We start from the raw sequence: 13,002 nt of genomic DNA, 5'->3' as shown, positions 1-13,002 counted from the left end.
AAGGATTTGGTGGCAGACTAAAAAAATTATATAAGAGAATGATACATTAGTATAATGATCACAGTGTATATGTATAACAAATTATATGATTATATATGAATAGAATTAAGACTGTATAAATAAATAACATAACAAATGTTGGTTGACAATTAAATTAATTATGACAATGATAGAAGGTAACACTAGATGCATGAATATCCGCAAATTAAGGAATTAAGGAATCTTGTTTCTATTAATAACATTATTATTCTATAAATTTACGATGAGAATTATTGAAGAACTTAAGTTAAATCCATGTATATTAATATTGGATAGTTTTATATTTTTCAAGCCATGTGGTTTTGATTTTTATTTGACCCCAAATTTCTTTTCTATTTTATTTTTCAAACCATGCATGTGCTTTTGATTTTTATATTGTCAAATGTTGACTACAAAACATTCTTCTTTCAACATGCTCACTTACTATAGATTACTGTATTTGGATAAAAACTGGATACATGCGTGGAAAATTCTGGTCCAAAAATTCTTTCCTAATTTATTTTGTTAATCTATCGTACGTTCAAAATACATTAATATTAATACTTTAAAAATTATTTTAATATTTTTTAAAATATTAAATTTAATATCTATCCGTGTATTTTAAGACACATCTCTAACAAAAAAAAATTCAAATTCGAAAAATTTAAATTCAGAAAATTCTGGTTTGGAATGCATGAGGGCAGGGATGGCAACAGGTCGGGTTGGGCACGAATAGTATGATATCTGTACTCGACCCGCTAAAAAAAATCCGCCTGTTACCCGTCTATTTTTCTGCTGGATATCCGTTTAAAAAATACTCGTGGATATTTTTAAAATCCGCGGGTACCCGTGGATACCTGATACCCGCAAATATTTTAAAAAATATGTATTTATAAATTTTTTAATATAAAATTATAAAAATAAAATATAAATTAAATTAAATTATAATTATAATTATAATTAAATTTGACATAATAAAATATATTGTTACTTCTAATTTTAATTAAATTTAACTTAATAAAATATAAATTAAATTTTAATTTTAATTTTTTTGCGGGTAACGGGTACCCACAGGTACGGATAGTATGATACCCGTACCCGACCCGTTTATAAGCGGGTATTAAAATATCCACGGATAGTAACTATCCGTCGCGGATTTTATCTGCGGACATGAGTATTTTTGCCATCCCTACATGTGAGAGAGAGTAAAATTTAGAAACGACATAATATTTATTGTATTTATCTGATTAAACATATATAAATATTCACTGGATGTGGTTTTATATTATTTGATATTATCTATATTTGGTCTTGCTACTAAAAATTTTTATATTATACAAAAATTTTCTTGCAAATTTGTTAAAAAAATTTACAAAAAAACTTTTTCATATTACTTTTTCTATGAATTTTAATTGGTAGATAATTCCTTCGCGGATAATTATTTTCTATAAAATTATAAAATTCGTAAGTATTTTCTACAAAATTTGTTGTAAAAAATATTTTATATAAAATATTTTGCAAAAAAATTGACAGCAATTGTTTGTTTGCAAATTTTTCTTTATAACAAAATTTATAAGTATTTCCTAAAAAAATTTCAAAACAAAATTCACATGAAATATAAGTTTTTTTAATAGTGTTTTGCACATTTTTTTTTAAATAATGATATTTTGATTTATATTTTTGAATTTTTTATTTTAATTATTCTTTAATTATTTATTTTTATTTTTATTAATGATGTAATGTGATAATCTAAAAATAATTATAATAATAAGTTGAAAATAAATTAGAAAAAGTAGGTTAAAATATGGGTAATTTTTTTAACATGTGATAGCCACCAGATTTGACTTTTAATTTGGTGTGATTCATGATTTGGTTCATCTTCATGGGAGACAACTGATAACAACGTAATGAACTCCGAAAAAGATGAATCCTCAACTCAACTCGCTAAGACAGAGTCAAAGAATCACGTACAAGACTTTTCTGGAGTCATTATTTTCAAAACAAGCAAATGTAAAATATATATGGGGAATCAATCTTATTCTTAGTCTAAACCGTGCTGCACAATTTTAAATATAAAAATTTCAATGCATGAGATAAATTATTATATCAACCTCTAAATTCAGGAAATTTATAAAATACATAAAAAGATTCTCTTTATTTCATCTTTTCTTTTATTTCATTACTTTACACGTGTCATTGTATTCTCCCTTCACCTCTAATCTGTACACCTGTTCTGTGATGTATATATTTGTCAGTTTCTTATTTAGATAAAATAAATAAATGTCACAGATCAGTATACACATAATGGCAGATTAAAGTTTATAAATTATGATTTTAGTTTCAACAACCATGTTGGTGGACAAATTCTGAATAATTGATTAGTATTATTTATCATGTAAAAGATAAAAAGAAAAAATACACAACGACCGGACCCTCTGCACTTATTTATAATTAGAAGGGTTCATGATTAAGATACTAAGGAAAAAATATTGTCCATTTGATAATAACCTTTTCTTTAATCAATTCTTATATTTAATGAAATATTGTTAAAATAATAATATTTTGATAATTAAATTTTAATAATTTTTTTATAATTTAAAATGACATTATTTAAATAATTTTAAAATATAAAGAAATAAGAAAATAAAATAATTGAAAAGTCATTTAAAAAATGTTGATAAAATTGTTAAAATTTAATTATTAAAAAAATATTTTTCATCACACTCAATAGTTTTGTATTTTTTAAGAATTGATGTTAAAAATAGTTTAAATACTTTTCTTTTCTATTATCTAAAACGTCTTTTAAAAACAAAAGCATAACAAAATATATTTTCAATAATAAATAATATATTAAATGATTCTACCATCTTTGTTAGACTTGAAATTAGAATAATTATTAAAAAAATAATTTTTTAACAACTAAATTTTAATAACTTTTTTATAACCTCCGTAAAATCTTCTAAATGACTATTCTTTTTTATTTTCTTCTTTATATTACAAAATCACTACGAAAATATCACTTCGTATTATAAGCTGTCAAAATTTATTTTTCAAATTATCGTTGTACTGATAGTTAATATTTTGATTGTAACAATGGACAAACTTTGATCGAAAATTAGATAGTACCCAAGTCAACCATTGTTGAATAAAATAAGAATGTGATGGATGGAGCATGGAGGTAGATCAAACCTTAACCCACCTAACCTCTGAATGCAGACATTTCAAAGGTGGAATTCACAAATGATTGAAACAGATGAAGTGACCACATTTGTAGTATAAAAAGGGTGACCAGCCCAGTAGTTTCCATCACCTGCAAGCAACTAGTGTTGGTTCCTTGGTTCCTGGTTGCATTACACTACTAAACTATACTACTTAATCACCACTTCTTATTACAATGGTTGCTGTTGAAGTTCCCACGGTGGTGCTTCCAAACTCCTCTTCCCAACAGAGGGTGCCGGTGGTTGGAATGGGTTCTGCACCAGATTTCACCTGCAAGAAAGACACAAAGGAAGCAATCATTGAAGCCATAAAACAGGGTTACAGACACTTCGACACTGCTGCTGCTTATGGCTCTGAGCAAGCTCTTGGTGAAGCCTTGAAAGAAGCCGTTGAACTTGGCCTTGTCTCTCGCCAAGACCTCTTTGTCACTTCAAAGCTTTGGGTCACTGAAAACCATCCTCATCTTGTTGTTTCAGCTTTGCGCAAATCTCTCAGGTGATCAATTCATTCCATTTAAGATTTAAAAGGTTAAATATATTTTTTGTTTCACCCTGAAAATTTGAATCAATTCATTCCAAAACTTCGACAGATATTAAAAGTATGTTGATTTAGTCTTTTAACCAAATGTTTTTAAGTTAAAAGTATATGTTAGAAGTACTATGTCGACTAGAGATAAGGCCAATTCATAACTAAGTGAGGCGAAAACTTCATTTGACAAGCAGGTTTTGTGGGGTTGAGTTAGACTTAAAGTCCACTTCTAACATAGTATCAGAGCCAAGTTAAAGCCTATCCTAACGAACTTTCTTGAACATTTTACCCGATATCGGACCGCTAATGGATCACCCAAATTTTTTATTCTACGTACGAGATGAAACGTCAAAATTTGATTAAAATGACTAAATTACACATATTTCTAAAAATAAAAAAACTAATTTGATAGCTTCATGTAAGAACTATTTGATTTTTACTTAAAGTTACTAAACATAAACATAAGATATAACTTTGACGCATTTTGCTTGAAATATAAATTGATAATTTTACTCACATGAACCTTTTGTGATGCAGAACTCTTCAACTAGAGTACTTGGATCTTTATCTTATTCACTGGCCTCTCAGTTCTCAACCAGGAAAGTTTTCTTTTCCCATTGAAGTGGAAGATCTCTTGCCTTTTGATGTGAAGGGTGTGTGGGAAGCCATGGAAGAATGTCAAAAACTTGGCCTCACTAAAGCTATTGGGGTCAGCAACTTCTCTGTAAAGAAACTTCAGAATCTGTTGTCTGTTGCTACCATCCTTCCTGTGGTGAATCAAGTAATGATTTTTGTTTTCTTTTCTAATTTCTGTTCACAAGAAAGAAGATTCATGATGAATTCATATTAATTTTTATTTCTTACTAAATAAATATTGCAGGTGGAAATGAACCTTGCATGGCAACAAAAGAAACTGAGAGAGTTTTGCAGCACAAATGGTATAATCATAACAGCATTTTCACCTTTAAGGAAAGGTGCTAGCAGGGGCCCAAATGAAGTGATGGATAATGATGTTCTGAAAGAAATTGCAGATGCTCATGGCAAGTCCATAGCTCAAATTTCTCTGAGATGGTTATATGAACAAGGAGTCACTTTTGTTCCAAAAAGCTACGATAAGGAGAGGATGAACCAAAATTTGAAGATATTTGATTGGGCATTGACAGAAGAAGATCATAGTAAAATAAGTCAAATCCATCAAAGTCGTTTAATCAATGGACCCACCAAGCCACAACTCAATGATCTTTGGGATGATGAAATATGAACTACTTCTTGGTGTTTGAAATCCATGTATGTTGTTAGTATGTATGAAGAGCTTTGGAACAAGCTCAGTTCACTTGTGTTGAGGTTTAAATAAGTGATTCTACTTCTTGTTTGTGTTGCACAATCTCTTCTCTCTTACTTTCTTTTTTCTTATCAAGCTAACATGCATTAGTTAAGTATATTATTTATAAAATAAAATATTTTGATAACTTAATAGCCACTTAATGATCTACTTCTAGGGTTTATTTAGATTGAAATAGGAATGGCAAGATAAGGAAAGGAGGAAAAAGGAGTGAAAGACAATGTTGTAGTAAACTTGATTAATATGATAAAAAAATATTAAATAATATAATACATTATAAAAATACCCTTAGTTTAATTATAATAAAAATAGGTATTAATTAAAATGTAAAATGATTAATTATAAAGTAATTAATTTATAAAAATAACAATAATATTCAAATTTCTTTTATTAACGACATTTCACAAAAATACATGATTTCAAATAATGTAATTTTACATTTCTATATAAATTTAATTTATTTCATTATTGGTTATTTTTAAAAAATTACTAATATCAAACTAAGTAGAGTGATTAAAAATGTTTAGATCAAATTAAATCAACAATTGAACTCCGAAAAAGCTGCGAAAATGCAACCTCGCGGCATTTTCGTCTTCTCAACTATATCGGATTTTACTTCACCAAATTATCATTTTCTGAAACGACATTGAAATAATTTAATAGAAGGACAATTGAGTGATTTTAAACATAATTGAGATTAAATTTTAAATAGATACACTTTAAATATAATTAAGTTTAAATGGATTTGAGGATAAAGTTAAATAAAATTAAGATTAAATGGAGAACTTTCAAAATCCTAACACTACACTAAAGAAATGTGTTAATACAGAATTAAAAACTTTCAAGAACCAAAAACTACATGAAAAAAAAAATGTGATGATATAAAGACTAAAAAGTCTATTTAACTAAGAATATGAGCGACATCTCACTAAAATTTTAAAATTAGAATACATGTAAGTGTTATTTAATATAATATTAAGAGCTCTTTTATTACTAAAGATAATTTATATTTTTGCATGCTCCTTGCGGAGTTAATCATTAATAATCCGAATGGTAAATATGGATCAACTTCCTCTTCTCTTAACTTTTCTCGGTCCACTAGCTATATATCCTGGCGAAGTATTTAAAATCAAATCAAATTGACTTTAGAAAATAAATTAAATTGAAAATTGACCAATCCAAAAATCACAACTTTAGATTTAATTATATTTTAGTTTAACTATATGTAAAATTAATATATAATATCAAGAGACTCAATCTTCTCTCTCATATTATTGAATTATCTTATCAGATTAAATTTAGATTCAAATTTCAAACCAAATAAAGACGAAGATCACCATACACACCCCTAATGAAATATCATGTTATTTATAATGACATAGTTGCATATAAATTCATGCTACTGAACGATACTGATATTTGGCTTGTGTTAAGATTTCCCTTGAAAAGTGGCACGTAATTTGAAATTTTGAATGCACAATTCCCAATTTGTTCCATTTCAACTCAGTTTTCTGAGATCAGGTCATGGTAGAAATTCATTAGACAATGACAGAAAATCGGTATCCCATCCATACATATCACCACTTATCAGTTGGCATACAAACAAAATTAATGAATGTTATTTAGGGGCATCTCATGCTTATCAATCATACAAGACCGAGATAAATAAACAAAAAACGCACAAATCTCATGAATCATATGCAGATAAAAATCCTGCCTTCCAAACACATCAAAGTTCTATTTTCTATTGGACTTTATATCTGACAGTAAATGGTAAAATTGTGGAATTAATTAGATATCTCTAAGAGGTAGCTGGTAAAAAGATATACTGCATCCTGCAAGTGACCGGAGCGTTGATCTTCTGGAATGGGAGCACTGAAAGCAGTGTCAAAGCAGTTAAATTGCTCATCACGGGTTGCACCCTCACCAACAGATGCTAGCAGCAAATCACATATCTCGCTTGCCATTCTTGAATACACCACCCTACAAAATCAGTAGTAAACGTGAATATGGAGAATAAAGTGTCTCTAAATGGATGGTCAATCACACGGTAAATACAGTCAGTCAGCTAATGAAATAATGTGTCAAAACATACAGGTGCTGAATTTATTGGATTAAATATGTGTGGCTTGGATGATGTAAAACCAGCTTCAATAACACTAGCAACTAGCAAGTAAAACTTCAAATATACTAACTGTGTTATAATATTTTGTTTTTTTCGCTTTTTAAGTCCGGTAGCCAACAACAAAATAGTGTTGGATAAGTATATTAGTCGACCTATAAAATCAGAAACAAAGCTGTACCAACTAAAAACAGGTAAACAAGCAGTTACTGCAAACATTTTTCCATGAACCACAAAGGACAACGTATATACCTTGCGTCAACAGGTAGTCTGCCACCCCAAACAGCCAGGGATTCATTTAGCTGACTGACAAAATCCTGACAAGCAGCATTTTTACTTTCAAGAGAATCCTGAAACAAGAAATTATATGATTTTAATTGGGTCCTAATCTCTAGAAGTTAAGACCACAATGTGAATATTCAGTCTCCAGATATAGCAAAAAACATAACCAAATAAATAGAATGTATGACATGGATGTCAACCTCTTCCATAACAACTTTGCTTCATGAACCACAATCAACACAGATAGGAAAAATTCACAGCAGTTACTTAACTTCATAAATCACGTTTTAAAGCCTATTAGAAGATTGTACGGTGTAATCATTGCAACAACTAAAAGCATTTCAAATTACAAGGTAACAGGCATTATTGTCTTCTACCACTGTAGAAATTCATACCATCGCAATCCACAGTTCATGTCAGGATCACATTGCAACCATTCACATAAAAGATAGGGGGGATGATATTTACATACCAATTCGGTCATGGAATTGGGATCACCCTGAAGCGAGTTTCTCATCAAATAAAATGAAATGTAAATTCCAGCTCCCAACTCCCAGTTTTCAGTTTCTGATTTATGGTCCTCCATGGAAGTTGCTATACTCCATATCTCAGCATGTTTTGCTGCACAAGATATTAAATAAGTTATCTAGGACACACTTATCTGAAAATAAAAGGAACAAATCCAGTCATTTTCTGCTACTGAAAAGAAACAGTAATAAAACATTTTCCATCACTTTAAAGTAGTGATGATACAGGAACAGGGTCAACCATATCGTAATGAATTTTCATGTAGTTTTTACAGAGTTTTTCTTTTGGTGATAACAAATATTATTTGGTACTTCAAGGTTTTACTATGTGTTGGTTTTCCATAGTTACGACTTTGTAATTCTAGGGTCAGATAATATCTAGACTCTCTCTCATTGCTTTTGAGCTTTTATCATGAGTCAATTGATACCCAAACCAACGACAATTCCTATCAATCTCACCAAGACGTACAGCAGTGCTAGATTAGGTGTTATTTATGGTTGAAGATTATATGTATGGATCACATCCTTCAAAGTGAAAACATTGTTTGAGAGGATGCTTGGAGAAACAAGACAACCGGCATGGTCTTGTGACCATTACAGAAAGTAGCCTAGAGTCTGGGGTTGTCTCAAAGCACAACTGATTAAGTGTTCAGAAAGGAAGGCTGTTCAATTTAATTGATCAACAAATATACTGGTGTTTTAAAGGCTCAGACCTTATATGATGAACCTCTTTTGAAGCATACAATTTAAAATAGAAAACCTATGGCAATAATTGGAGTATCATTTAAGTTTCTTTTTATCAATCAGGAAGAACTTTCAGTGCAGCAATGACCAAATGGGCAATTATGTGAAGTTCAGATAATCAGTAATTCTAGCCTATGTATGATTCACAAAAATTGTATATGATTACTAGTAAAAGCTCTAAACAATATGCTAGAAATAATAAGGAAAATACACACACGACTTTAGTAGTGTTTTTACCAAGCAAGATACACACACGACTTACATTGCAAGAACAATCTATGAGCAACCGAAGTTATAAAAATAGTATGAGCTTTCTGCCAATATGCACACTGAAGAAATTGCTCAAGGGCTTTCGAGTGATCCTGATTGTAATTATAATAAGTTGCCTGCACCACCACAACAAAAAACATTCAGACATCAAGAAGAGTCGTTTAAAGAAATACCAAACTCTTCAACATTTAAAGCATTAGCATAACCAATTAATCAATATAGAATATCAGGACAACAATTTAATTCAGTTTTAGTCATATATTGATCACAATGAGTGCCCATGTGAATCTAATAAGCACTTTTTGTCCTATAACAAATATAAATCCTATGGATTTTAAAACTCTAGCCAAGTGAAAATTTCATATATATATATATACAAACTGAAATAATAATATAGTCAGAATGTACAGTATGCTTGCATAATAGAGCAAGAAGGGATGGAAGATTAATATAGGAACAGGATGAACCTCCAAATCTTCAATTCCCTTTGAATTCCCCCATTCCACCTTAATTTTCAGGAACACGAATTGTGTTATTTTGGGGAAATGATGGGAATGGTACCCTGATGTACTATTTCACTCCAATCTGGTTTTAAACTTCCACAAACAGGAACATATTCCCTTTCAGCTAATTCCTTTACATTTCGATCATTATCTATCATCCAAACATGGTACGAGAGACATGTGAAAATAATAAATAGATAAGAAAATATGATACATACCAGTGCCTCGTGCATCCAGTCCGTGGGAATGCCCAAATCCTCAATGAACTGTTGCTGAGATTCGTCTGAACTCCAAGTTTCACAGTATTGGAACAATATTTCTCGAATCAAATTTACATGAAGATACGGATAATCTTCACGAAGGGGCAAGTGAAGGACCACATATATGGCCCAATGACATTTCCCTAAGCACAATAGCTGAGACACAAATGACATGTCTAGAATATGGAGATCGTTCGAACTGATAACACCCACAGCTTCCAATACTGCACGTTGATGCCAAATCATATTATAATCAAGTGGATCTGGGGAGGAAGAGAATGCACTAAACATAGCCTTCAGAAAGCTGAATTTTGTCTCTTCATTGGCATGAAGAAGCATTAGATAAAATGAAATGTCAAAGTGCTTATCTGAGTTCCAACCGATAACCTCTTCTAATGTTCCTTCATCAATAAAAAGGGGAACAGGATATGGAGCTGTTCCCTCATCAAGAAAATGCTTGTAAGTCTTAAAAGCAATGGGTAATGAAGAGTTTGGTGGTAATTTGTACCACATTAATAAACCTAAGAACCTCCTCCAGTCAATTTTAACATCATGCAATGCATCATGAATATTTCCTGCCAGCAATTCATAGAGTCTCAATCTGTCCTCTTCAATAAAACTAAAATCCAGCCCTTTATTTCTCCAAATATCAAGTTGTCTTGCTATATCAGCGCGATTCACAGTAGAACCACCAGCCTGACTTAATAAACAAGCCAATCTCACATCTCCTTTGGACACAGCCAGTTGTACTGCCTCATCCAGTTGCCTCCCAGTCAGGAGTACAAAAATATGTTGCAGATAATCAGAATCATTTAGAGAGCTTATTTGATTTTGAACATGATAGGAAACACTCTCTCGCAACCAATAACTAAACTCTGCCCTCCTTATTAGAGGGAGTGCTTCTTGGTCGACATCTTGAGAAATTTCCTTTATATCCTGCATCATATCTTCCTCATTGTCAGCACCCAAAGATTCTACTTGACCTTTTTCTTCTCTATCAGAAAAAAGAACTCTAATTAATTCCCAGGTCATTACTTGGTGTGTCAGACCCAAACGAGTAGAGGAAGATAACCCAGGAACACTCAGTTGCCTCTCAATAAGATCACAGTACTGATGAGAAATCTCAGACAGGATCGTACGATTAGCTTCAAGCTTTTGAAGTTTCAATCTGCAGGGACCAATTTCAACTTCTTTCATCACATGATTTATTCCTTTGTGAAATTTTAATGGAGATACCAAAGCATGTTCGATAAGTTCCTCACTCACTTTTTTATTTTCATCCCTGACCACATTATCAAAAGCAACTTTCTCCAAATTGATGACAGACGATAACAGTCTGTGATCACCACTGCTTCCTACAGGTGCACCAGAGTGTACAAGAATGCCGTTTGGTCCCCAACCAACTCGAAATGACTTACCCATAAATAGACCAGCATCAACTATATTGTGAGCACAGTTTCCAGATACTGGAGTTTCATGTTTGAGATCAAGATTAAAACCTTGTGATTTAACTGTCCTAAGAGGCACGGCCTTATGCTGCTGAACCATCAAAATGCCTCCAGGAGAATTTGAATCAAAATTACCATGTTTATACTCAAGTAATGGAAATGGAGTTTTTCTTGGAACTGGTGGGGTGAAACGATGGTTAATGACGTGAGCAGAACTTTGTAATGGCCGTACATACTGCTTGTCAGAAGATGATTTATGACTTAAGTCTTCTACCTCTTCGTCATCTGGAAACATCAACAATCTCATTTCTCTCATCTTAACAGGATCAAGCCTAAGATGAGAAGGTAGAGAATGAGAAAGCTCAACTTCATTGGTATTTGATGGTGATTCTTTCCCAACATCATATACCTCAGCATCATCCATGACGATGTCTTCCTCATCATCATCTCCAAACCCAAATCTGCTGAAGTGTTCAACTAAGAATTTCCACTCACCAGTCACTAGATCAAAGGAAATAAATTGCGCTTCCTGTCTCTCTGTAATTTGTTTTAATTTTTTCACTATAACATCTTCCTTGCCCTTCATAGACTTCAATATTTCACTGTCTAATACCAAAACTACTTCAGCTGCTTTGTTAAGGCCCTGACCAACCGCAGGCTTATCATTTTCATCACTATATACAACTATCTCATGCCTGCGAAAGTTGACAATTTCATCTATATGTAACCCCCTCACATCAGTTTCGTTAAGATACCTGACATATCCATAACCAAATCTTCCAACAGTGAAATCAGAAACACGGCCGCAATAACCAGGTTCAACAAGCTCCCTGGCCACTAATTCCTTCAGAGATGGTTTGGTATAATAACCGCTTGAGTTCAATACAGGCAAAAAAGCTTCAGCTTCTGTCATGATATCAACGGACGGAGCAATGCAGCCTTTATAAACCCTTCTCCTCTTACAAGTATGCAGCAGCACGAATGAATCAGAGATGCCTCCAACGTCACATTCCATCACAAATTTAGGTCAAAGCAAAATCTGCCCATTGAAATTCGAACACTATTCCCTGACGTATTCTCTAAACAGAAAATAAAACAAAAAACAAAAAAAGGAGATTAAGCACATATGCCTGCAAGGTAAACTGGGTGCGGCATGTTCCCATATGAAACAATCCCAAAGCAAGCAAATAATAGCAAAACAAAACATTATGAACTATACAGGTATCAATTTACCTCTTAGGTTAACTTTTCAAAACGTGTCAGAAGATAAAAGAAAAAGAAAATGCAATATAGCTACACTACACAGTAGAGGTATTCACATTCATTGAATAAATTTGAGTTTAAGAAGATGCAAAACACGGATTGTTTGATTCAGCTGCCATCGGGATCAACCTTAGTGAAAGTGCGGCACAGCATATAGAAGTGCGGAAACAGAAGGAATGAAAAACCTAATAGAGTTCAGTAGCGAAACACAGTGCGTAAAGAAGAAGAGAGAAAGAAATGAAGTAGAGTGAAGTTGAGTAAGTCTGAGATGAACTCACGTCGCAGTAGGAGCAGTGGCGAGCAACCACGCCTGAGAGGGAATGGTTTAGCGGGATTGGGATGGAAAATTAAAGTTGGGCCTAGTTTTAATACCGTGAAGAAAAAAACGGGAATGGCTTTTTACACTCTCCCCAGTTCCTGATTTAGTCAATTTTCTTACTTAACATATAGAATAGATTAAACTATAAATACTTTAT

At 32.0% G+C, this 13,002-nt stretch overlaps 2 protein-coding genes across 3 annotated transcripts; one reads left to right on the top strand and one right to left on the bottom strand.

Moving 5' to 3' along the window:
- Nucleotides 1-3,257: 3,257 nt before the first annotated feature.
- Nucleotides 3,258-5,149, top strand: LOC114193203 (NAD(P)H-dependent 6'-deoxychalcone synthase). Its single transcript, XM_028082921.1, has 3 exons — nucleotides 3,258-3,732; nucleotides 4,303-4,546; nucleotides 4,646-5,149. The coding sequence occupies exons 1-3, from the start codon at nucleotides 3,413-3,415 to the stop codon at nucleotides 5,024-5,026; spliced, it is 945 nt and encodes a 314-aa protein (XP_027938722.1). The 5' UTR covers nucleotides 3,258-3,412; the 3' UTR covers nucleotides 5,027-5,149.
- A 1,471-nt stretch (nucleotides 5,150-6,620) lies between these two features.
- Nucleotides 6,621-12,942, bottom strand: LOC114194160 (nuclear pore complex protein NUP96). 2 transcript variants are annotated; one of them, XM_028084247.1, is made up of 6 exons: nucleotides 12,805-12,942; nucleotides 9,774-12,342; nucleotides 9,045-9,168; nucleotides 7,984-8,132; nucleotides 7,482-7,579; nucleotides 6,621-7,090 (listed from the first exon to the last, which is right to left on the bottom strand). In XM_028084247.1, the coding sequence occupies exons 2-6, from the start codon at nucleotides 12,276-12,278 to the stop codon at nucleotides 6,895-6,897; spliced, it is 3,072 nt and encodes a 1,023-aa protein (XP_027940048.1). In that variant the 5' UTR covers nucleotides 12,279-12,342; nucleotides 12,805-12,942; the 3' UTR covers nucleotides 6,621-6,894. The 2 variants fall into 2 exon arrangements, with proteins under 2 accessions (XP_027940048.1, XP_027940049.1); XM_028084248.1 differs by having other exon boundaries at nucleotides 12,656-12,805.
- Between the last annotated feature and the right edge of the window lie 60 nt (nucleotides 12,943-13,002).

Source organism: Vigna unguiculata, chromosome 8 (genome assembly GCF_004118075.2).
Source record: "Vigna unguiculata cultivar IT97K-499-35 chromosome 8, ASM411807v1, whole genome shotgun sequence".
Lineage (NCBI taxonomy): Eukaryota > Viridiplantae > Streptophyta > Magnoliopsida > Fabales > Fabaceae > Vigna > Vigna unguiculata.
The sequence above is the reverse complement of the archived record's forward strand: the minus strand, read 5'-3'. Positions and strand labels throughout refer to the sequence as shown.